This window comes from Thunnus maccoyii, chromosome 3 (assembly GCF_910596095.1).
Source record: "Thunnus maccoyii chromosome 3, fThuMac1.1, whole genome shotgun sequence".
Taxonomy (NCBI): domain Eukaryota; kingdom Metazoa; phylum Chordata; class Actinopteri; order Scombriformes; family Scombridae; genus Thunnus; species Thunnus maccoyii.
In genome coordinates this window covers 7663093-7688941 of record NC_056535.1, presented here as the reverse complement: position 1 = coordinate 7688941, position 25849 = coordinate 7663093, and the positions used below count along the sequence as shown (strand labels likewise).

The 25849-nt window shown below is 38.9% G+C and overlaps 2 protein-coding genes and 1 long non-coding RNA gene across 4 annotated transcripts; 1 reads left to right on the top strand and 2 right to left on the bottom strand.

Annotated features, from left to right (window-relative positions):
- Positions 1-921: 921 nt before the first annotated feature.
- arl8bb (ADP-ribosylation factor-like 8Bb) lies at positions 922-8003 on the bottom strand. Of its 2 annotated transcripts, XR_006095594.1 has the most exons (8): positions 7763-8003; positions 6028-6108; positions 5762-5835; positions 5399-5492; positions 4873-4940; positions 2959-3029; positions 2566-2838; positions 922-2454 (listed from the first exon to the last, which is right to left on the bottom strand). XR_006095594.1 is itself a non-coding variant. In XM_042407395.1 (7 exons), the coding sequence occupies exons 1-7, from the start codon at positions 7883-7885 to the stop codon at positions 2789-2791; spliced, it is 561 nt and encodes a 186-aa protein (XP_042263329.1). In that variant the 5' UTR covers positions 7886-8003; the 3' UTR covers positions 922-2788. The 2 variants fall into 2 exon arrangements, 1 of the variants encoding a protein (XP_042263329.1); XM_042407395.1 differs by having other exon boundaries at positions 922-2838.
- Positions 8004-19771: 11768 nt separating this feature from the next.
- LOC121894749 lies at positions 19772-21139 on the top strand. Its single transcript, XR_006095601.1, has 2 exons — positions 19772-20132; positions 20384-21139. It is a non-coding gene; the product is annotated as an uncharacterized LOC121894749 (long non-coding RNA).
- On the bottom strand, positions 21020-25565 carry LOC121894748 (N-acylethanolamine-hydrolyzing acid amidase-like). The gene is made up of 11 exons (XM_042407576.1): positions 25226-25565; positions 23277-23441; positions 23020-23143; positions 22753-22843; positions 22561-22646; positions 22303-22475; positions 22147-22209; positions 22001-22067; positions 21845-21873; positions 21392-21461; positions 21020-21253 (listed from the first exon to the last, which is right to left on the bottom strand). Exons 1-11 carry the CDS (start codon positions 25396-25398, stop codon positions 21233-21235), a joined length of 1062 nt encoding a protein of 353 aa, XP_042263510.1. The 5' UTR covers positions 25399-25565; the 3' UTR covers positions 21020-21232.
- Positions 25566-25849: the final 284 nt, after the last annotated feature.

Below are 25849 nucleotides of genomic sequence, written 5' to 3'. Positions count from 1 at the left end.
GTGTAACTACATTAATGGTATTTCACGCCTTTGGGTCATCTCCATGACCTGCTCTACTACATAAATCCTTGTGGCAGGTTTGTAACCACTACTTAATCCCTTGCGGTCATTGCAATTGCAAACCACACACGCTCAAGGACCCACACGTACATCCATCTAGTTCCCATGCCGACACGCTTCGGTCTCCACTGAACCATGGAACTCATCAGATAACACCTAGACCTGTCCACACGTTCTAACTACTGCCCCAGCATACAATAAATGCCAGCAGCTGTTCATTAAATGCTGCGTTTAAGAAATGAGATTAATTAAGGTGTTCCTGCTTTAACAACCAGGCCTGCTCTCCGATGGCTCTGTGCAGTTCCAGCTGTGAGAACACGGCTCACTTTATTGCCCCTTTGTTTGCAGCACACTCCCTGCGCTTATCTTAACCTTCTGTTTAGCAGAGTGTTATATTTCTATGTACAATAGCCATTTTTCTGCCAAGAAACACTGAAAGGTGTTAAACATGTATTATAGGATATGTAAGAACAAATGTTGCACAAAGTTGCGCATGAAATTTTGAGAACCGAGGAAACTGGGGATCTCTCATTTGGGATCTATTGTGGGTGAAGGTGTTATGAGGTTTAAGTGAGAACTTGTGTAAGAATAAATTGAGGTGGGAGTCAAACCACTCATATACACTTTGTGCAATTCTAAATACCTTAAAGATGACTTGCACAGAAACCAAGCCCTACAGTGATCACTATATAGGAAATGGAGAGCAGGCATGATGTCACATACACAAAAGAGAACTTTAGGTAAAACTTTGTTTACAGTCTGTTGAAACTTCACCACAATCAGTCAAAGTCCTCTGCTTCCACCTAGTGGCGAATAATTTAATAGACAACTACCCAAGAAATTTGGATGCCAGACTCGAAATCCTTAAAAATAAAAACAAATTTATTAGCAATCACAGGGAAAGAATGCATGACATCTACAGGAGCATTTGTTGGAATAAAAATGCTAACTTCTTATTTACAAAGTCTGCAATTGAATGTGAATAAGTTTAGCACATGCACATACAAATTGCAAATAGGCTATATTATTACACAGGTAACAAAGCTTTCCCCAATTACCCACACAGTCACCCACTTTTACAGCCCCTCACTGCTGCTGTGGTCCCAACAATCGACATTTAGGATTACGACAATCACCAAAAGACACAGAACCACATGTGAGATAACAGAGAGCGTGTGATGTATTTGTAGACAACAGTACGGTGAAATGCAGAAGTCGAAGCCATGTAGGCCTACATACTGTTGCGGAAGGGATAACTTACCCTGATCCGGGGACGCTTGCAATAAAACTTTGAATTGATTAAGATGCACTGGCCAAGCAAGGAGCAGATAAATATACATGATTGAAGCTAATGCAAAGCATCAATCCGAGAACAGTGGTCGAACCTGTGAGAAATCATTGTCTTGTCGCTGAAAGGAAATGACCAATCAATCAATATGTCGTTTTTGGAGGGCTGCTAAGGCTTTACAAATAGACATCAGGATTCAGACAAGGGTGTGACCAAGCATGGATGACATCAAGCATCCAACGCTTTGAACTAATGGACTGTCTTCTGTTCTCTGTAAGCTCAGCCATCATGACTAACACTGGTTTTCTGTTACCCGACCTGAACAAAGTAGGGATTACGAGAAAGATCCTTGGGCACACCCATACTGTGTTCAGACAATTTTTTAAAATCCTATAACAACCTGAGAACTGCAAACAGTTAGCCCACATTTCAAGCTACATAAAAAGTCACAGGCTACAAGAGAAATAGCATTCAAATTACCCATCGACCAAACAGAATGTAACATTTTCTCACTCGCCTCGCTCATCCATTACCTCATTCCTCATTTTTCATCATTAGTACAGTACTGTCTTTTCTCAGACATCAGAATGTGATTATGTGATTACAGAACATAAAATGAGATTGTCAAGAGATGTTAAGTGTAATCAAGGGGTTTATATCATGTCTGTACTGAGTGTTTTTTTTTATAATAGTGAGTTAGATGTCGCGTTGGGCAATAACTGTCTGATTGGAAAACTCACTCAGCCGAAGGCACTTAAAACTCTGCTGACCTATCTTAGGATTTTGCCTCAGACACAACAACTCACAGTCTTACCTTCTATTGATCCGTATGTGTAAACTTTAATTCAAGTCACTTATAGAATAGATACTTCCATACGCCAGCACACAAAATGCAGGCTACATTGCTAAGAGTTTATCAGGAATCGAAGGCATTAGCGCAAGCGACCATCATCATTTGGCAAATAACTGTTAAAAACTACAATCACGCAATGTCATGTAAACACCGAATGTTGACGGGCGACAGAATGGATCTTTGATTGTGGGATTAGAGGAGCTCCATCCAATATGTAGCCAGGGGAGCAGTACACTGCAACATCATTAGATTCCTGTGTCAAAGGGGAACAAAACCCATAAAGAAAAAACCTCCACGATGTGCACAGACACAGAGCATGTCTGTAATGACAGGCAATAAGGCATGATGGGTATGGACAATCCACCTTCTAGCGCAGTACTGGGACAACTTTTCAAGACTCCAGATAGTTGGGGTGGCGGTAGTGCTGTACAGGGGCTACACATCTATGGTAGTGTACGGGGTGGTGCAGGTGGTGACGGTAGTGAGCAGAGAGAGCTGGATTACTTCACAGAGGCAGTGGAAGGGATGACTGTCAAGGACCCATGACCATTAGGGGCTGAGGCCAGAGCTGCGACTGGGTTTCACTCTCAGCTTCTCCGTGACTTTGAATGCTGGATGAGCCACTGCAGTGTGATATCTGCAGGGGGGGGCGGGGAAACATTCATAACTACTACCACATCTGATTAATATATTACAAAACATTTGAGTCCGTAAGAGCAGTAAGATAAAAAGTCATTTCAACTGATCTGATCTTTACCTATGTTGTCTTTCTCTTTGCAGGACACAGAGTAGCAGCAGATCTCTCGGTCCTGAATGGCAGATAGGTTCCTGTGAGGGGAAAGTAGCGAACATGAAATCTTTAAGTACAAATAAGAAGCTTGTGTTTAACAGCATTAACTCCTCCTGACAGCAATCACTACATTTTTAACATTCGTTTCCAGTTTAAGTTTGAAAACTTCCAACTTATGACTATTCGTCCCTATACTGATTAAGTCTGAGGGGCCAACAGTAACTTGAAGCTGTGTGTTTGCGCCCTCTAGTGGCTTGGCAGCTAAATTGTGTGCAGTGAACTATTGTCAGCACAAGTGAGCCCATTGACTCACACCGCAAGCCGATGGGCCTCCAGGTGTTTTCTCACAAAAAGACAGTAACTAGCAGCATGAAGGAGAGAATAAATCCCATGCACTAGGCTAGTTTATTGCACACCAACTTGTTTTTCTGATCCAAGTGAGTTTTAAAATACTAACTGTGAGGGAGAGCACACATTTTTTTTAAGTGAGGAATGAGCTGAGAATGGAAGTAGCCAAGAAATGTTCAAGTGTGCCACATGGAAAAGTAATAAGCCTTGGATGGTGATTAAGTGGAGCATGTTTGTGCAAGGAAGAAAGTGTGCAACAATAAGTTAAGGTTAAATTGCACTGCATGTTTAATGGGGGCTTTTTTGTATAACAGATTGGGGTCTATGAACAATAAATATGAGGTCCTGTATAATGCTCTAACGCTTTTCAATGAGGTGCTTGGCAGCTGTACTCATAATTGTCTAAAAGTCTAACTTACTGTTTCCCTGTGAGTGATAAATGGACTAATTTTACTGCAGTCCTGTGTAGACGTTTAGAATACGGGTACTCATGAGTGAAATTTATGAGTCTATTATTTTGCTGCTAAACGGTGAGAATTTAGTTGTTAGATTGTTTAGTAAGTTGCCGGTATGGAACCCAGGAAGTGTTGCCCTGCAGTGTTTTTAATGCAGTGTGCTTTTGATTCATGGTATAAGTAGTTAGCCTAATAGTCATATAAGGAACAGTTATGTGAATATGGATAGTAAGAATTGGTTTAGCAAGAAATTGACATTAAAAAATGCATGCAATGTACATCTTGCATGCAGATCATAATGCAACAGGTGCCCCTCACAAAATACTGCTGCAGTTCTCTGGAGCAGTTCTCCAGTCTCTCTGTAGCAACAGCGGACTGAGAAGGGTTTTAAACTCTTAGTAAGGAAATGGTTGATGAAAAGTCAATCATAAGTTTGTTTTGCTTGCTGTAATTCTTCTGTTTTTGTTCATCTGTTGCTTTGTTTGATTGTGTACAGTTGGTCCATGTGTTTTAACTGGTCTTGCCTGACTTGAATATCTAACATCTTACCCCTTTGGTTATCCTCGATAATTGAATTGTATGTCAGGACAGGGTGATTGCAGTCTTGTATGTACTTTTATTGTTGTCAAATAAATCTATCCATCTATCTAATTAACTGATGCCTAAATTCCGTCCAACTATTTCGTCGAAATAAAAGGGAAATATCACTTTGAATGAATAATGAACACTCTTAAGCCTTTAAGCCAGATGCCTGTCCAACTAGTTTCCTCTTGCAACAGGTATGACTGTAGACATTAATAGGCTGCTAATAACACCTTCTACTCTTCTGGGAGGAGATTCCACAAGATTTATGTGTTTATGTGGACATACTGCTGACTTTTACAGTGTATAGTTAAATACTCATAATCTTTGAATCATCACTGAGAAAGACTAACATGACACAACTGAAACTGACTTATCATCCACTAGTGACAGAAAACTAACCATCAGGTTTTGCATACATTAGCTTTTGTCGGAAACCCAAGAAGCAATGTTTGTGGAGGATTATTAACAAAAATACAGCATCTGAGTGCCTCACATCTTTTCAATGAGCTGCTTCTCATCAAGTGCGTTGGGTAGGTCTCGTTTGTTGCCCAGTACTAGAACCTGAAAAAGAGAGAAAGAGCTGATCAATAACTCACAAGGCAATGTATCAGCATTATCGCACAGTGTGGTCAGACAATCTAAAGGATTTCTCTCAACCACGTGCTGCGCCCATCACAGAATCTTTACTGTTAGGACAAAATAAACCGCTTGTGTGTGGTGTCAAGTCAAAGCAGCTGGTAGCCTATCGAGTCAGCACGTCAAGCCCTGTCAAGTCAATTTAACTGTCAGTGTGGATATTGAAATGTCATTAAAAATCCTGGCATGGGTTCAAATGACCACTTAGTGTAAGGTCATCAAGCCTGAGTCAATGCAAGCCATTAGTTGCAGTGATTACTAATTATGAGTTTAATCACGGCTTGTGATTAGAATCACTAGACCCTCAGAAATCACTGTCATGAACCAAGGTGTGGCTGTGACATCATGAGCTTTGGGTCCATAAATCACAAGTGGCCTCTTACGGGAATTCCTTGTAGTTGTGGTTTGTCTAAAAGGTTGTGCAGTTCATTTCTGGAAGCTTCTATCTTCTCTCGGTCTGCTGCATCCACCATGTAACTGCAAAGGGAAAAAAAAAAACTATTTACAGTTTGGTAGCACCAAAATCAAACACACTTAACACATGAGATTTGTGAAACACTATATCTACAGAGGAGCATTTTGTAATGGCACTATTACACACAGAGATGATCAATAAAAACATTTCAGTAAGAATTGTATTAAAATTTTATATATGATTTCAGTTTTGTTTTTCAGGTTTCCAGGGACCTCAGGAAAAACAAATAGCACATTTGTAGTCACAAAGGGCATCTGCTGTACAAACTTACACAATAGCATTGACTCCTCTACAGTAGCGCTCCCACATGCTTCTGAAGCGGGGCTGTCCACCTATGTCCCATATCTGAGGTGAAAAAGCACAAAATAAAAAATAAGCTAAACAAAACCTCTTGACATTTTGTACACTTTATAAAACCAACCATAGCACTATTAAGCTCTAGAGTGCAGAATATACAGCTGGCACTGGTCCAGTGTAAAACTGATTTCAGTTGAACAGTGAAAGCATCCAGCTGCATACCATTGCTTGTTGGCCTACCTTTATTGTCACATTGCCTTTAGTGACCTTCCGCATGTTGAAACCGACTGTGGGGATCATGTCTTCACTGAACTGGCCTGACTGTAGGAGACAAATGCAAGACAAAGGGCGTTATGTTAGTGAATACTGCATGTTACGTTGTTAAAAGACACACATCGACTGAAACATTAAGCGTTGAAATAGAATTACAAATACTGACATGTATCTAATCCATCTCTTCTCTTCCTTGCATTGTATGCAAGATCCTACATAATCTCTACAATCTGTGTACTTTACATTCTATATATTGTCAATGTCTCATAAAAATGTGTCACTGTGAATTTAAGGCAGCAGAGATTCATCTGATTCAGAAGTCACATGAAACACGTTGTGGATGTGAATCATTTCTGTGCAGGAGGTCACAATAAATTAATAAAATATGACTGCAAGAGTCATTTCTGGCTGCTTGAAGCCTTTAGCTGAATTTAAACATGTGCCCTTTTACTCCATGAGTCATGTTAAGATGATGCCATCTATTCATCAGCATACAGTACTCTGTAACCAAATATTCCACAAGCAAATCTTATTGAATAAGGTACCGCCTAGCTTTAAACCAATTAAGAAACTGGAAGCATACAATATTTGAAAATATTCAAATATGCTATATCTTTATTATCCTTGGTTGTGTGACTCATATATGGCCTGGGCCCAGTCCAACAGCCTCCTAATGGCTGTATCAGGAGCTTTGTTCTAACCTAGTTACAGATCACCTGACATGACCACAACAGAGCCGGAAAACTGTGTATTCTTGTGATCAATCTCAGCAAGGGAGGGGAGGGGAGGGGAGGGGGATGCTACAGTACTGTGGCCTACAACTTGACTTCTTCAGATTACGGTGTGGCCTATCACCTAGAAACACAGACATAAACAAAAGTGAACTTCATAATATAACCTTTACCCTAAATGCAGGCCCTGCCAAGGCTGTAGCGGGGCAGGCTAAGCAGGCAAGACATAACAGAAAACAGGCCCAACAAAAATGGCAAATATAAAATATTTTAACATTAACAGCTAGTTATGACAACGTGCCGAGTACAAATCCAGAACAGCCCAGTAACATTTCTGTTGGGAGGAACCACAGACAAAAGCCAGTTTCAATAACGTTACTGAACTCACTTACGTATGTTTGGTTTACAATAAAATATCTCCAGCAAATATATACAAATATAAATATAAATATAAATATATATATGTGTATGTGTGTGTGTGTGTGTGTGTCCGATCTCCTTTCTAGTTATATAGACAACTGGCAGCCTGTGGCCACGGTGGCTCCAGGCCTCGTCCGCTTTACTGCACCCTAAATGACGTAGACAAGACAAGACTGTTTACCAATTTAACCAGTGTGGCCGGGTTGTCAACACATCGTTGATGTTGACACACCAGCAGCTATTTCAAAGCTCTTACAAGTCCGTTCACATGACCGATTTCCTAAGTAAGCGCACAGTCATACCAAGAACTTCGTCATTCTAGCTAGCATTACAAAATAACAGCAAACGTGTTATCAGTGTTGCTTCTGCACCATTATGTGCATGTTTTAATGCACTAAATCATCCAGTCATGCCCCAAAATTTGGGAGAAATAAATCTAGAAATGCGACGATGTCAACTTAATTTGAAACATATCCAAAGAAACCGTCCACAACCTCTCCCAGGTAGTAGCCTAGGCCCGCACTGACTGCGCTTGTTCGCTAGCTACTTACTGCAATCACATTGACGAATGTGGTTTTTCCGGAGTACTGAAGTCCCACTAATGTAAGCTCCATCTCCTCTTTCCAAAAGAGGGATCTGAACCAGTCCAAAAGCCTGTTTATGAGGGCCAGCATCTTGGATGACACAGTAGTCGCAGTCGCTGCGGCTGTCTGGATGTGAATTTGCTAGCAGTCTACACAGGAAGTAGCCAGCTGCTTTGTCATATCATGTGATCTGCAGGCAAAGTGTTGCTGCTTCTGCGCATGCCAGTTTAGGAGTGCACGAACATGTGCACGAGCCTAAAGACGCACGCAGTGAAAGCGGAGCCTGCAGAGAGGGGAAGGACCTGGCTGCAGGGTTTTCAGACCTGGGTGTTGACCGAAATCCAACTATTTGCCCCTCTCACAAGAGAAAATATTGTGTTTGATATTAACATTAAGGACATTAAGAGTGATTTTTATTGTTGACATTGAACAACCTGATACTCCTGGAGAAAATTTTCATCCAAGCATCCAGACGGAAGAAAATTATACCCCATGTTTCTGTTTTTAAAATAGACCTTGTGGACAATCATCTCAGTGCTTAAAGACTAATGAAAACATGCAAAGTCTCTGTTCAGAGCTTATGAGGAACTGAAAACATTTCATGACCTCTAGAGCAACTATGGAAGAATGCAGTTATTATTATTATTATTCATTTGTTGTTTTTTGTATTTTTTTTTTAATTTCTATTATATTATTATTTTATATAATTTATCTTTCTTATCTAATGTGCCCTGTATGTTAAGAGGTGTTTATTTTCGTCATGGTTTCTATGCCTTGATGTTCCTAAACGAATCATCTTCAATAAAAAATAAATAAATAAAACCTGGCTGCTGACAAGATTTCCTTTTTTAAATTTATATTTATATTTATTTATTATGTTTATTTAGAACAAAACCACATATGTATAATTTAAATTTTGAGTAGATTCAAAACAGCAAGGTTACATTGACAATAAATAAAAATAGATACATAAATAACAGTAAGTACATGTACATAATAAAAATAAATATACTTAAGGCAAAGTATCTTTACATTCCAGTCAGTGTCAAGTTTCAATTGGGTTTCATCACATAATTAAATATACCCATTGTACCATGAATCATTTATATTTTGAGACCCTCCCTATCAATAAATCACACAGGTGACCCATATGGTGGCAGAGATGATTAAATGAATACATTTTAAAAAAGCATTAAGTCTTGGTCAAAACACTGGAAATTGTGACATAGTATGGCACATTTTTTGTATTGGCTGGTGTTTATCAGCTAATATTAGTAAAGAAGAAAAATAATTGTTAAATTCATTTCGACACCAAGTTAGTGAGGTTTTCTGATTTTTCTATTTACATGAATGACTGTGATATTTACCCATAATTATCATAATATTGACCATATCACATATTTCTTTGGAGAAGTTATCTTCGTATATCAGAATTTGGTGTGTGACATTTTGCATTTTAATACATATCCAATTGTTCAGATTCTGCCAGAATTGTAATGTGACTGAACATGAATAGAAGAGATGTTCATGCTCTTGAAGACAGAAACAACAGTGTGTGTCTCGTGTACTCATGAAAAAAAAACAACTTACATTTCTCTATAGTTGTATTATCACACTTCCTATCACTGATAGGCATTTGGCCAATTTGTAAATCTGGTAGTGGCTGCAGACGAGATGGAGTATGTCAACCATGATTAGGCTTGTTCAAGATAACTATGCCTAGCCTGGAAAGCAGAAGGATGTGAAAAAGCTGCAGTCAAGATGAACAGTTTCCAACAGCCTTCCTAGAATACGCAGGAAGTCACACAAACATATACATTGTGTGATTCAATAAAATGTTATCAGATCAGTCTGTTCGAGCGACATTAATAATCACTGTTTTAACTGTATTCTGTATGATCGTGTTTTTCTTATTAAAATTACAATATGAGAAACAATATGGGAAAACACCCGTGATGACCCCTCTTTGTCTCTGTAAATGTTTCAGAAGAATAGAGAAGGACTTGAATGGGTTTTAAGTAGAAAACTGAACCAAAACACAGTGGCTGATTTGTTACTGGCTAGGATGGGAATCTACAGAGCAGACAGAACATTTTGTCTCTGTGCTGCAGCACATTGGATTTGAAATATCATGTCAATGAGGTTAAGTGTTCTTTCTCTCAATGTGTTCTCATCCAGATTGGCTGACAAGTCTGTAGCTCTGTCATTGTCCTCCACTGTGGCCACTGACCTTTGGCTCTCTAACATGGTTATCACCTGATACGTCCTGAATTGCTTATAAACATGATGTGATCCTCTACAGAAAATTACTCACTTGTTTGGGGTCTCAGAATCTACATCAATGAATTTTCATCAAAAAGTCTATTTGGCCTTCTGTTGATGCAGTTTATAAGAAGTCTGACAGGGAGTTACATAAGTAACATCACCATGTAGAATAAGATACTTATCTTAGTCTATGGATGACTGAATGTATCAGTAAAATTTTCACTGGCAACATATTTCATTTTTTTTCCAATAATATCCACTCTTGCAATACAATATCTACTTGTACCAACTAAAACAAACGTTTTTTATGTTTATGTTATGTTTTTTTATGTTTACTGCTCTTGTTTAAGATTCAGGGAAGATGGTGGACTTGATTAAATACAGAAAATGTCAAAAGTAAATTTAAACACAAGATAGGACATGTAGCAAAACCACCATCTCTTCCTAACCAAAGTGCTTTTGTTGCCTAAATATAACCACGCGCAGGAATCAGGACACAAACGCTGGTCTGGTGTTAAAGTCCTGAACTTTGTATGCACACGAACCACCTCGACCTCTGACCTACACCTGACATCAAGCACTGATCACATCAATTCAGGGTCAAAACAACTGATATATTAAACATATAGTACAGTATGTTTAAAAAGGGCCCTTAGGAAAGCACCCCAGAATACAAGAACCTGACAACGCCACTCTGGGAATTTCACCCAGACAATATCCAACAGATACACAAGCTCTTTGATAAAGAAAAGGAGCAGAGACAAGAGCTTCAAGTTTCAAAAATAGAATAAAGTTTAGATTTTAAAAGTCAAGAGTTATTTTAGTTAATAAAAGCTGAAATAAAGGCCAGCTTAAAATTTGTTTATTACAAATTATGCTATATAATTTTAAAATGTTACTACATTGCCGGATTACCAGTACAGGGGAGGGTGTCAGGGAAACCCACAGGAGGATGGGCGTGAAGGGGAGGTTCCAGGGTACTTCACCACCACCACCAGTATTGTGAGACACACACGCACACAATTGCTTACACTGACGCTGCAAGACAGTAAAAACACACGGGGGTTAGTAAGGCACAGCAAAATAACATGCAACAGAAAACCCAAGAAGCAGAGGGAAAACTTTCACCCAGTGACCAACCACCTGCGAGAGTATAGCAACCCAACCGTCCTGTTAGCTGGCAAAAAGCAAGAAACTCCAGCAATATAAAAAAATCTCCCCACTCTTTACTCACACGACAGTTGGTTTACAAGAACAAAACAAACAAAACAAAACAAAAAAACAAACAAACAAAAACAGATAGATAAAATGAAGTAAACCCCCTCCTTTACAATGTGCAACCCATACTCACACGCTACCACATTTTGACCAAAAATAAGCAGAAGTATATCAACAATAACCCAAAATAAAGAGGCCAGCAAGGCAAATCTTTCAAATAAGAATTTACCAAAATCAAATACAAACTACTGAAAGAAAAGATACCCAAAAGTAAGGAAATTAGGTGAAGAAACTAACTAAGGACAAAAACAGCAGTGGCAGCAGGGCTCCTCCTTCACCAAGTACAGCAAACTAGGTCATACAGGAAGCCAATACCATGTTCCTCGTGCCTTAGAGCTGCAAGTTACAGTGATTGAACAGCCAGCTCTTGTGTGGTCATCTGGCACACACACACACACACACACACACACACACGCACATAGGTATTCTGGTCTCTTCCTGTAAAGCTAATGCTACCTCCAGCTAGCTCCAGTCTGACTGCAAACAGTGCCTTAATCTGATGTTCATCACCCTCAACAGCAATACTGAGGTCAAGAAAGTGTGAGGCAAAAACCTCCCTCCTAGCCCCACACAGCTCCAAGTGTCACCTGTTAATTTACTGTGACATCAGCCCAACGTTGTGAGTGTATTCTGTAGGCTATTTGGGACAAGTAAATTTATGTGATTAAATGCTAAGATGGTTAAGAGATGATCTGAGAGACATACTGAGAAAATAAAAATATATTTGTAAAGTTGATGAAATCAACAATGTGTTCAGCTGATAAAACCTTTTCGCAGGGTGCTTTCAGAGCTCAACCCCTGTGAAGACAATGTGAAGGAAATTTGTGGAAAATTGCAAATATTAGACAGAAGCTGGACAGACTTTGTGTTCAATATCGCCTAATAAAAACAAAGCATCATTCAAATGGAGTGAAGTGAAACAGGCTGTATTGGTAAAATAATGGTATAAGCACTTGTGGATCCACTTCTCAAAATCTTGCAAAGATAGACCCACATTCCTCTTTTCTTTTCTTTTCTTTTCTTTTCTTTTCTTTTCTTTTGTACAGCAAACATTTTTTAGCCAAAATAAGCCTACACAATTATGAAAAACACAAAATCGTCAAGATCGCCCCACAAAGCAACAGAAATCTGTCATAAAATTTAAAAGTTTAGGATTGGTTCAATAAAATTAATAGTAAACTTTATTTATACAACATTTTTCAAGAACACAATTACACAAACATAAAACTAACTTAACACAATAAAACATAGAGAATAAATCACTAAAAGTTAACTACAAAGTACAACTACAAAACTGGAAACATAATATCAAATAAGTCAAGTGTAGAAGGCCAGTATCAACAGCCTTTCTTCTGTTCAACATAAAATCTAAATATTATAAGTATATGTTAGTATATTATAGCGTTATAGTGATAGCTAACTATCATATGATCATTGCTTTGGACACCTCAGATACTTCACACACAGGAAATTATTTGTTAATGGCAACAGTCCACTGTGTGTGTGTGTGTGTGTGTGTGTGTGTGTGTGTGTGTGTGTGTGTGTGTGTGTGTGTGTGTGTGTGTGTGTGTGGCAGAATTCCGTAAAACTCTCATAGTTGCATCACATTCTAGAATCATCTAGAATCAAGTCACAAAGCAAACAGCAAGAGCCAAGTTCAGAAGTGAGATGCATTTGGACTAAACAGGACCTGGTTATCATTTAGGAAGGAAAAAATGACTAAGACATTTCTGCAGGATTATTGTCAAGGAAGTGAGGAGCATCTGCTGTAAAAATGGACAAGAGGGAATAACAGTAAAATGAGCATGTAAAAGTGGACAGGAGTTAACAACAGGGAAGTCAACATGACTCCTAAGGTTTTCAGTAAGTTAAAACTTTTGTAATATTCATTTTGTGGGATGTTTTTATCAGCTGATGTTTGTTTAATTGACATGAGGTGTAATCACACAGGATGTGGGCACTGAGGCTCAAGTGTTTGAGTGCATCTTTTGTAGTTTTCAAAACATCACATTTATTCATGCTTATCTTGTTTTGTAGGTTATTCTAGCCCCTCTCGCACATGCAGTCTATCCCTGAAATGTTAAAGAACATTTCCTGCATGGGTTCATGTGTGAATGGGAGTAGGGATCGATATTTAGGGAAATCTGTACTGCCAATTTCCCACCTCAAGACCTAGTAACATTTCTGGGAAAATGCCGGTATGGCTGTGTTGTGAATGAAAGAAGTAACAAAACAAGACGTAACAAGACAATGACCGATTTGAATCCACAACTTGTTTACGGTTGCCTTGCCAAAGTCTTCGCAGGTGATTTGATGACCAACAAGCAATACAAGTTCTTTTGTTTGCTCCTTTTTTCAAGAATGGCTGGAAACTGGACACATCTTCCGCTGCATACACATACATCCAGCCTTGCCACTACCAGTGCCTGGGAGGTTATCTCAGCAATTTACCAGGAACTATGCTTAACTAAGGTTGCCTCTCTCTATGGTTTGTGATAAAGGATATGTCCACTTTTTTTTCAAGTTTGTCTTAATACAATACTCACCTGCCCTTGTGTCCATTGTAAAGGTTTTTGGTCATTGTTATTGTTCCTCCTGTCCATCCTGGCTGTAAAAAGAGATCCCTAAGAGATTTCAACATAAACAACGATGGGGACAAAATCCACCATCCCTGTTCTGTTTAAAAATGCTTTCTAAAGTTTAGCAGAAGATAAGAGACTTCATCAGTTTGAATTGGACAAATGAAGTGGTATCTTGCAAAGTCAGTCTTTTTAGGACAACATTCCCTCTTTGCTGAGCTGCAGTAGGGGATTTCCAATTCTGCACTAAAAAGATAAATTTAGAAGATACTCACTTGATTTTTCAAACAGGACTGCTGAAATTTGCATTAATTTCTGCACAGAAATAGGATTGTGGATTTTGTTCCCCATCATTTACATTGAAATTGCTTTAAGAAGGCAGCCAGTATGGACAGGAGGAACTATTAAAGCGACCAACCATGTTTTCAATGTATATGCATATGGGCATTTGAGTATTGTTTTAAGAAATACTTGAAAAAATGAGAGATGACAGGAAAAGATAGAGACAGAAATGCAACAAAGGTCCCAGACAAAATTGAACAAGCGTTTTCGCCGTTCATGGTCAGTGTCTTGACTCTAAAGTGACGGGAGCGTCTCAAAAGTTATCATATTAGCTTGGGAAAGCAGTATATTGATCTAGTATTCTGAATTAGACACTAATACGTTAAACTCCAAAACTGATAAGGAAGTGTCACATTCCATGTGCAGTCACAACATATTGGTTGGAATCTTAACTCTTAAGGTATGGGAGCACCCGGAAATTCAGCAGATTTGGAAGGTGTATTTCCAGGTCTTTCACTTTCCCTATCTAGTACACTGACTTCAGATACCAAAACCCAATATGGAAGTTTGACATTCAATATGTAGCTTAACACATTGATTTAGGGATATTGCATACAAGTTTAACATACTGGATATGGAAACTTTGTGTGCATATGTAGAAGTTAGCAAATCAGTGCTGTTGCAATGCTGTTTTATGGATAATAGAGAAATGACAGGAAATGACAGAGAGAGCAATGACATCTTAATCCAGAAGGTATGGGGGTGCCCCAAAAATAAGCATATCAGCTTGAGAAAGTAGATTTGTTAAACTCCAAAACCAACATGCAATGTGCAGCCTAAAATGTTGATGATTGATCTCTAAACCACTAAGGTAGCCCAGAAGGTAGCATATTTGTTTGGGAAGATAGTGTATTGATTTGTCTTTTACCTTCTCTATGTTGTATGCTGACTTAAGGAACATTTAACTATTTTAAAATCAAAACCACTGGAAATTGTCATGTACATTGTGTAGCTTAGATTGATGTTTGACAAGTGGCAGTTCTCTATTCCAGGTTGGTTTAGGAGTTGGAACATTATTTCATCAAATTCACATGTGGATTTTGGAAGTCACTTCCTGATCTAGTATGATGATGTCAAAATCTAGTTTGATGAGATATTGCTTCAGTGTAACATAATTGAAGGAAATCGGTGTGCATAAGTGAAAGTTTCCTTTTGGTTTTGAAAGGTGGCATATTGGGAATTTGGCCAGTTTAATTTAGAAGTCACATTTCAAGGACTTTCAGCTTCCCAATCCAATAACATAAAAACTACTGATTGTCACATACATTTTGTTGCTTCAAACATTGTCAGTTATTGCTTATCAGTATATTATAGTTGAAAGGAAACTTCTGTGTGGAAAAGTTTGAGTTCCTTATTTGTTTTGGAAGTAGGCATATTAGTTTGGGAGATCAGCATTTTGATTTTGGAATTCAATCGTCCACGTCTTTCACTTTCCCAAACCACTCTGCTTCCAAAACCAACACATTCATTACAAGTCTGATACTGAAGTTTCACATTCAGCATGAATCTCCAAGTCATTTGGAAATGATTGTAGATGACTGTAGCATACTTGGAAGGAACCATCTGTGTGCATGAGTAGCACTTGATGTTTGGGTTTGGAAATTGGCAAAATAGTTCATGAAGTTTGCATGTTGATTTTGGAAATCACACTTCCTGTCTTTAAACTTCCTGATCTAGTGTGATGACTTCCAAATTCAAAGTTGTGAGCTATCGCATCCATGCAAAATACTTGAAGGGGAACATCATGGTGTATAACTGACAGCTCCCTATTGGTTTTGAAAGTTGACATATCACTTTGGGAATTCAGCCTGTAAATTTTGGAAATTACATTTCCAGGCCTTCCCAAGTCAATATTCTGACTTCCGAGACCAATGGGTTCACACACAAATCAACTATACATTTTAATACATATTACAGATTCAGACATTGATTTTGACAGTTACTGCTTATCAGTGTATCATACTTGGAAAGAAACAACTGTGCAGACAATTATGAGTTCCTAATTGGTTTTGGAAATTGGCATAATAGTTTGGGAGATTAGCATTTTGATTTTGGAATTCAATCATCCACGTCTTTCACTTTCCCAAACCACTCTGCTTCCAAAACCAACACATTCATTACAAGTCTGATACTGAAGTTTCACATTCAACATGAATCTACAAGTCATTTGGAAATGAATGTAGATGACTGTAACATACTTGAAAGGAACCATTTGTGTGAATGAGTAGCAGTTGATGTTTGGGTTTGGAAATTGGTACTATATTTCATGAATTCATATGTAGATTTTGGAAATCACACTTCCTTTCTTCAAACTTCTTGATCTAGTATGATGACTTCCAAATTCAATGTTGTGAAGTATTGCATCAGTGTAATATACTTGTAGGGGGACATCATGGCGTGTGTGACAGCTACCTATTGGTTTTGAAAGTTGACATATTCGTTTGAGAATTCAGCCTGTAAAATTCGGAAGTTGCATTTCCAGGGCTTTCACCTTTCCAATCCAATACGCTGACTTCCAAGACCAATAGGTTCACACACAAAACAACTATATATTGTCCTACATGTTGCAGCTTCAGACATTGATTTTGGCAGTTACTGCTCATCTGTGTATCATACTTGAAAGGAAATAACTGTGCAGACAAGTACAACTTACTAATTGGTTTTTGAAGTTCGCATATTAGTTTGAGAGATTATCATTTTGATTTTCAAATTCAGACTTCCAGTTCTTTCACTTTCCCAAACCACTCTGCTGACTTCCAAAACCAATACATTCATTACAAGAATGATACTGAAGTTTCACATTCAGGGTGAATCTACAAGTCATTTGGAAATGAAAGTAGATGACTGTAACATACTTGAAAGGAACCATCTGTGTTCATGAGTAGCAGTTGATATTTGGATTTCGAAATTTCATGAAGTTTGCATGTTGATTTTGGAAATCACACTACGTGTCTTTAAACTTCCTGATCTGGTATGATGACTTCCGTTTTCAATGTTGTGAGGTATTGCATCAATGTAATATACTAGACGGGGACATCATGGTGCATATATAGCAGTTTATGTTTGGGTTTGGAAACTGGCACAAATATTTCATGAAGTTTGCATGTTGACTTTGCAAATCATACTTCCTTTCTTCAAACTTCTTGATCTAGTATGATGACTTCCAAATTCAATGTTGTGAAGTATTGCATCAATGTAATATACTTGTAGGGGAACATCATGGCGTGTGTGACAGCTCCCTATTGGTTTTGAAAGTTGACATATCACTTTGAGGATTCAGCTTGTAAAATTTGGAAGTTGCATTCCCAGAACTTTCACCTTTCCAATCCAGTATGCAGACTTCCAAGACCAATAGGTCCACACCAAAAACTATACATTGTCATACATGTTGCTGATTCAGGCACTGATTTTGGTTGTTACTGCTTATCGGTATATCATATTTGAAAGGAAATGACTGTGCAGATAAGTATGAGTTCCTAATTGGTTTTGAAAGTTTGCATATTGGGAGATTAGTAATTTGATTTTGTAATTCAGACTTCAAGCACCTTCACTTTCCCAAAGCACTCTGCTGACTTCCAGTATATATTCATTACAAGACTGATACTGAAGTTTCACACTCTGCCTGAATGTCCAAGTCATTTGGAAATTATTGTAGATGACTGTAACATACTTGAAAGGAACCATCTATGTGCATGAGTAGCAGTAGGTTTTTGAATTTGGAAAGTTCGCCTGTTGATTTTGGAAATCAAATTTCCTGTCTTTAAACTTCCTGATCTAGTATGATGACTTCCAGATTCAACGTTGTGAGGTATTGCATCAATGTAACATATTTGAAGGGGAACATCATGGTGTGTAACTGACAGCTCCCTATTAGATTTGAAAGTTGACAAATTAGTTTTGGAATTCAGCCTGTAAAATTTTGAAGTTACAATTACAGGACTTTCCCAGTCCAGTATGCTGACCTCCGAGACCAATAGGTCAGAAGTTACTGCTTATCAGTGTATAATGCTTGAAGGTAAATGTCAGAAAAGTGTGAGTTCCTACTTTGTTTTGAAAGTTGGCATATTTATTTGGGAAGTTAGCATTTTGATTTTGGAGATCAGACTTCCATTCCTTCAACTTGAGGAACCAGTCTGCTGTTCCAAAACCAATAACTAAATTCCAAGATTGATATTGAAGTTTCACATTCAGTGTGAATCTCCAAATGATTTGGAATGCACTGTAGATAACGATAACATACTTGGAATGAACCATCTCTGTGCATGAGTAGCAGTTCAATTTTGGGTTTGGAAGTTAGCACATTAGTTCACAAAGTTTGCACAGTTATATTTAATTTCTATTTCCTGTCTTTAAACTTGCTAATCTAGTATGATGACTTCCAATTCCAATTTTGTGAGGTATTGCATCATCGTAACATAACTGAAGGGAAATATCGGTGTGAATAAGTGATGGTTCCTTATTGGTTTTGAAAGTTAGGATATTATTTTTGGAATTTTTCCTGTTTAATTTGAAAGTCACATTTCAATTACTTTTATTTCCAAGGGCCAGTATACTGAGTTCTAATACAAATCAACTATGGAGTGTCAAATACATTTAGCAACTTCAGCAATGTTTTTATTAGTCATTGTTTATCAGTGTATCATACTTGGATATTTAATTTTGGAAGTTACATTTTATGTCTTTAAACTTCCTCTTCTGGTATGATGAATTCAGCCTGTAAAATCTGGAAGTGATATTTCCAAGACTTTTTGACACCATTGACCATCACATCCTGATGCAGAGCCCGGAACATGTAATTGGAATTAAAAGGAACTGCATTAAGCTGGTTTCAATTCTATTTATCAGATCGATTTCAGTTTGTACATGTTAACAATGAATCCTTCATGCATGCAAAAGTTAGACATGGAGGTCAGCAAGATTCTGTGCTTGGACCAATACTATTCACCTTATATATGCTTCCTTTAGGTAATATTATTAGGAAACACTCCATAAATTTTCATTGTTATGCAGATGATACCCAATTATATTTACAAATGAAATCAGATAAATCCAATCAGTTAACTAAACTCCAAGCAAGGACATAAAGACCTGGATGACCTGCAACTAACTGGCTTCTTCCCTGGAGTTTTTGTGCTTTCTTGTCTCACAGTATGAGGGACCTGGACCCCCTAGTTATCTACAGCAGGGACCATGGCTTCAGGAACGCCGTAGTGGTGTGTCATGCCTTGACACCATGCCTGCTGTTATTGTCACTAGTCATATTTCTATTATTATTGTCAGTGTTATTGTTATTGTTATTATTGTTGTTGTTATGCTTCTCTGTGTCTCTCTCTCCCCTCTCCCCTCTCCTTCTTTCTCTCTCAACCCAACCAGTCAAGGCAGATGGCCGCCCACCTAGAGCCCGGTTCTGCTCAAGCTTTCTTCCTGTTAAAAGGGAGATTTTCCTTGCCACTGTTGCCAAGTGCTTGCTCATGGGGGAATGTTGGGTTTCTGTAAATTAAAGAGCATGGTCTAGACCTGCTCTATGTGAAAAGTGCCCTGAGACAACTTCTGTTGTGATTTGGCGCTATATAAATAACATTTACTTTACTTGACAAGGACTGTCGATTTTGTCCCTCATCACTTATGTTAAAATTGTTTTTAAAAGAGATATCTGTGCAGCCAGCATGGACTGGAGGAATAATTACAGTGTCCAATAATGCTTCCAATGTACATATGGACATATGAGCATTGTTTCAACATAGACTTGAAAAAAATGCAAACCTGTCTTTCAAGGTAGATTCAAAGCTTTGTGTTTGAAAAGATGCATGTTTTTCTTTTCCAAACTTGCATGGAAGATCCAGTATTGCCCTCAACTGGGAAGGAAGCAGCAGGTACACACACATCCACACTCTAACATACCATATATTGCAATCGAACTGGTCTGCCATTGTGATTAATCTTGTTTTGCACTAATATTTAATAACATTTTTAAAGTTACTTTGTTAATCAAATATCCTGACAGATGTGAATGTGTATGTTTTATTCATGCACCATGTCATGAATTATGGCAGAATGTGTATATTTTGTTTCCTGATACCACATGTGTTCTGTTTGCTAAAATATTTCTCTTGCTGATGTACAGGCCACTGCAAAGACTCCCATCAGTAATAAGGTGGTTCACTCTTATCACTATTAGGATCAAGGCAAGAACACAAAATCACATACACACACAATATAAAGTATATCTGCTTTTGTGCCTATCAATTTGTGAACTGTATAGTCACTACACAGTGTACACACTTGCTCATAATTTCTTCGTTTCTATTATTAAGGTTATTTCTACTACTCATTTCCGCCTAGTTTTTCAAATCTGAATTTGATTGATATCTTGTTACTTCTGTCCATAAAGTAATCCTTTCTGTCCTCCTCAGTGTTTAGTCATCTCCCAGGCACTACGCCAGCACCACCCTGTACCAGAGAGCTCAAATCCTTGCATGGGGCAGGTTCAGTGTGATCTGGCCTGGGACCATGAGGGCTATGAAGTCTGCATCAAAACATTCTTAATGAATCATTTTACATTGGAATCATGAGTGAAGCCTTTTCTAGTTAAACTACTGTTAATTGTGCTTGACATCTTTAGTGTATTTTTTTTGTATTCACTGAATTTGTATTTCCTACTGATTTAACACTGAATAAATGTATACATTATGCTGCAGACAGATACCTTTTTTATTAACCTTGAAATATAACTTGCAGGCACATAAAGTGACAAAAATGATCAAAACAAAATGATTTTATTGGAGGCAGAAAAGCAATGTTAATGTAAAAATACTGAAGCCCAGTTCCCTTCTAATCTCAATGAGTATACCACAATATTGATTATATCTCCACATGATCATGAATCTGCATATAACTATGTTTGTGAAGTTCAGATACACAAGGACACTGCAGCAAAAAACTGCTAGCTGTCAACTGCTTGATGCCTGTCAGTTCAGTCAGTCATATGGCAGCCCTTGAAAGAGATGATAAAAGACAGAGTGAGAGAGGATCATATTTTGGGTGTTTTATCAACACTTATTATTCTAGGACAAAATAATTGAGAGAGAAATTGAAATAACAAATGTAAACATTCAAGATGTAATTTAATTACCTGTGGCCTGACAAGTGTATTATACTTGTCAGGGGCTGCTGCACTCATTGTTGTTGTGTAAATCGTAATTCTGGGAGATTATCAAGATAGTAGACAATGGTCATTATCAAATGCAATGCTATACATTATTAAAACAATAAAATGACAAAAAAACAAAACAATTAAGGTGTCTGCTATAAACTGTAGATTCTTAAAAAATACTTTAAGGCTGTAAACTGTATGTCATACACTCAAAATGTTAAACATCTGACTGAAACTCAGCTGTTGCTGTTCTATATGCTACTTGCTATGTGCCGAAGTATGTTGTCAAACAAAGGTCTATTGACATTATTGCTGAGGTCGAGCAAAGGGAACTGAAACTGGTATACACAATGCCCTGTCTCAACAACATGAACATGTCATGTGATTGCGTGAAACAAAAATGAGAGTATAATGAACAAATATCCTCCTTACCCATTACACACTGGAAACAGTGACAAAACCTGGAGGGGAAAAAACTCTTGTTATAAATTTATACATTGTTTCTTTGAAAATGTGCAGTGTGCAGTTCCTATCAGTACCACGTGTACTTTGGTCCCCTGCGATAGTGATTTACTAGTCTACACTTGCCTGATAAAGTGTATCCATGTTGATATGATCTTGGCCCGTAGCATTTAATGCTTTGTTGGCTGCTTCCCTAAGAAAGAAGGAACAACAACAGTATAATAAAAGTCACAACAAGACTGTAGATGTATTCATCATGTGAGATGACTCACCTCCGATGATCCCTGGCTGGGGGAGGACGCCAGTGGTCATAGTTCGTCTCTACTCTGTACCATCTAAAACAGGGACACACAATTTTAAGTTTGGATGGAGTTGGGCAATCACACTCAGCAAACACCACATATACTGCATTCTCCTCCGATGCCTACGCTCCATTCACGGGTTCCAATGGCCAGATATCAGCGGGGCCCGTTCGGTCTCTGGTGATGACGGCTCCTTCCTCTGCTCGCACCCCAGCCACAATGTAATACACCCCTGTGATGATGGGGATTTTGGAGAGACGCATCACTGCATCCAGAAAGTTGTCTGCCTCCTCCAGTGTCTGTACAAGTTACACAGAATTATTCAAATTTCGTTTCCTCATACAGCACATTGCCTCATCAGACTCACTTCCTTAACATGCTCACCTCTCTAACCAGCCAGCTGACTGGGGATCTCCCCAACAGGAAAGCAGACACCAAATTCTTCCACCAGTTCCACCAGCGTTCATTGCCTGATAATCACACACACACAGACAAACAAACACAGATAAGTAAAAACATCGGACTTTAGCAACCTTTCTGAACAAACATGACTGCTGAAAAGAAGTGTAGTCTTACCTCGCTGGTCACCAGAGACAGTAAACTTGTTTGGACTCTGTCCTGTCCACAAACCAACATAGCCAGCAAAAGAAGTTCCATAGTACGCCACCTGAAAGGGTGCACCAACAAACATTTCTTTTTCCATAGCCACATCATCATCATGCAAGGACTTTCATTTTGCACCTGTTAAAGTTTAATGACTCTACTGATTCTGAGCTATATATAGGGTATAGTGAGAGGTGCAACAGCTGTTTCATTTTCAGATGCTTTGAATACATACTGTACCTCTCCATTCTTGAGGAAAATTATGTTGACAGTCAGATTCCTCAGAACAGGATGTGGATAATCAAGATTCCTGCCGTGGTACACGTGCCCATTTTTGTCCTGAGCTACGATGCTAGTGCAAAATCTAGGAATGCATAAAGTTTGTTTGCATGCATGAGAGGAGTTTCACCTTATTCCTGCAGACTTGTCAGACACTGTGTGCCTCTGAATAATGCACATCTTTCTGTTAGGAATGTATAATTTAAAATCATACATACGCAGATATTTCATAGGCAAAGTTGAGGAGGATGACATCCGAAACACTTCCACCAAAGTGTGAGGCCATGCCACGAATCTCTCCTGCGTAAGGCTGAGGAAGGTACTTTTCCAAGGACATCACAGCAGGAGCAATAGCATGATGCACCCATTTTGGAACTGTGGAGCTGACAAAAAATGAAAAGGAAACCCGTCTGTGTTGTTGCGATCACTGTCAGTACAGGCATGGTGGAAGATGCAGTAAAACATTACTCATGAACACAGAAGTTAAAGTGTAACTTCACCCCCAAGTCTGTGCCTAACTCCACCCACTGCAAAATTTTGAAAAATGACACAAAAAAAAGTGGGCAAAAGGTTGAGAGGAGGGGTGGGGAGGGGCTCAGGAGGGGAGCGGGGTGGGTGCAGGAGTCGTGGATGTGTGAGACAGGAGGGCAGGAGTTGCTCAGTGACATCCCCTGGCCAGAGGCACACATGACACACAAGGCACATATGCCACAGAGGACTGTTCCCCTCCGAAATCCCCTGAAGTGGACATTTGTGAGGTGGTGGACCATGATGGTCCCGAGCTGTATCACACACACATGCACACATATGCATGCACGCGCGCACACACACACACACACACACACACACACACATTGAGCTAACTACCATGCTACAAGCTGTGGCCATCTGAAGCCATGATACACCTGGCTAACTGACTAGCCATGGTGGCTAACTAGAGCTCCAGCCAACACATAGCTAACAACATTTAAACAAGCCAAAAGTAATTTTTAAATAAACCTGTCGGTTTAATTCGGTTTATTTTAACATAAAGAGAGTTTTAGCTTCAGGAGCTAACAGCAGCAGAGACTGGAGCTCCAGTTACACCCGCTGCTGTAGACAAGTTCAGTAATGAGGTCAGTGGAGCTCTGGTTACACCGTGATTTAACATTTTAAAACAAGGTTTTACCCGCTGATAACTGCAAGAACAGACAGCTGGAGAGCTACAGGACGAACCACAATTTGGATTTCTATTGTTTTTGTGGCTTCCAGCAGCTTTTCCTCCCATGACACAGATGGGAGTCAGTCTGAGAAAATAAACCAAGTTAAGCACAGGCAGGTTTGTTTAAAAACAACTTCTGGCTCATTCATATGTCATTGTGCTGTTCATCTTACTTTCAGCTCTGTGTTGCCAGAAGCTGTGAATGATGTGACTCGATCAACAACATACTCAGTTTCACAGACTCACACTCAAGGGTGGGGACTGGGAGAGGTGGGCATTAACATTCTCAGTTTATATAAATCTCATGAAGTAGAAACCTCCTAAACAGTCGACTCTATGTCAGCATTGGCCCCGCCTTTTCAGACCTGATTTTAAACAGCAGATGAAAGGTTGAGCCATTTTCAACCCATGAAATACCGATTTTTATAAATTTGTCAATGTCAATATTAACACCACACAGTATAGTCATATAATTTAGTTTAAAGCCCAAAAATCATGTTTAAGTGTGCCTCTTTCATTAACTCACTGTTTCAAAGCTGACATAACACGTTAATATATGTTAACATTATGTCAGCATGAGTTGTGTCGCATAATTTCAGGTTCTTGGTAACAGTAAAGTACTTCTTTAGCTATTTGTGGTTGTGTCCCTGATGATCAAAGTCTTTGTTTACCATTGCTGATAATGTAACAGAAAGTGAAACCATGCAATCTGTGGCTTGTTGGTAAATACAAGAATGTATATTTCGATTCTGACAATCTTATTTAAAATAGACACTCATATATAGATACTTATATATTACTAAAATAGTAGCTATGCACTGCTAATAACTTCTCGTCGATGGCTATAACTTCCGCAATATCTGCCAAACGCAGCTTTACATGGTAACAAAGTACTTTGACGAAATAAACACTTTTAAAGAATACTGTCAAAATGATTGGGCCTAACAGACTCTGTCTAAAACTTACTCAATGATCTCTGCAGCAGCTTTTTTGAGGTAGTCTAAGTCAAACACTTTCAGTAGCGGCATCCACCGCACATCTGGATCATCATCCAGGCTGATGTTGAGTGTGGGTGGTGCGAAGTCTGCCCTGCACGACAGCACGAGTCCGAGCAGCAGCACCGCAGCCCGCAGAATCATGACCGGTCCGGACACTGGAGACGGCGGAGCCTCTCTGGCTGCCCGCTCTTATAATACACCCACGGTGCCGTGTGATCTGCAGGCAAAAACAAGGAAGAGACTTCCGATCCCGAGTTTTTCAGAGTAAGAGGTGGCACAGATAACTCCACACAACCGTGACCAATGACATTTAAAGGACGACTGTGTGGGATTTAGTAGCATCTAGCGCCGAGGTTGCAGATTGTAACCAACTGAATACCTCTGACCCTGACCCTTCCCCTCCAAGTGTGTAGCGCGTGGAGAATCTACAGGCCATGAAACTTGTGAAAAATGCAAAAGGCCCTCTCTAGAGCCAGTGTTTGGTTTGTCCACTCTGGGCTACAGAAACATGATGTTGCAATATGGCGGGCTCCATGGAAGAGGACCATGGATGTATAATCATGGATGTATAAAGAGAATTCGATACAGGAAG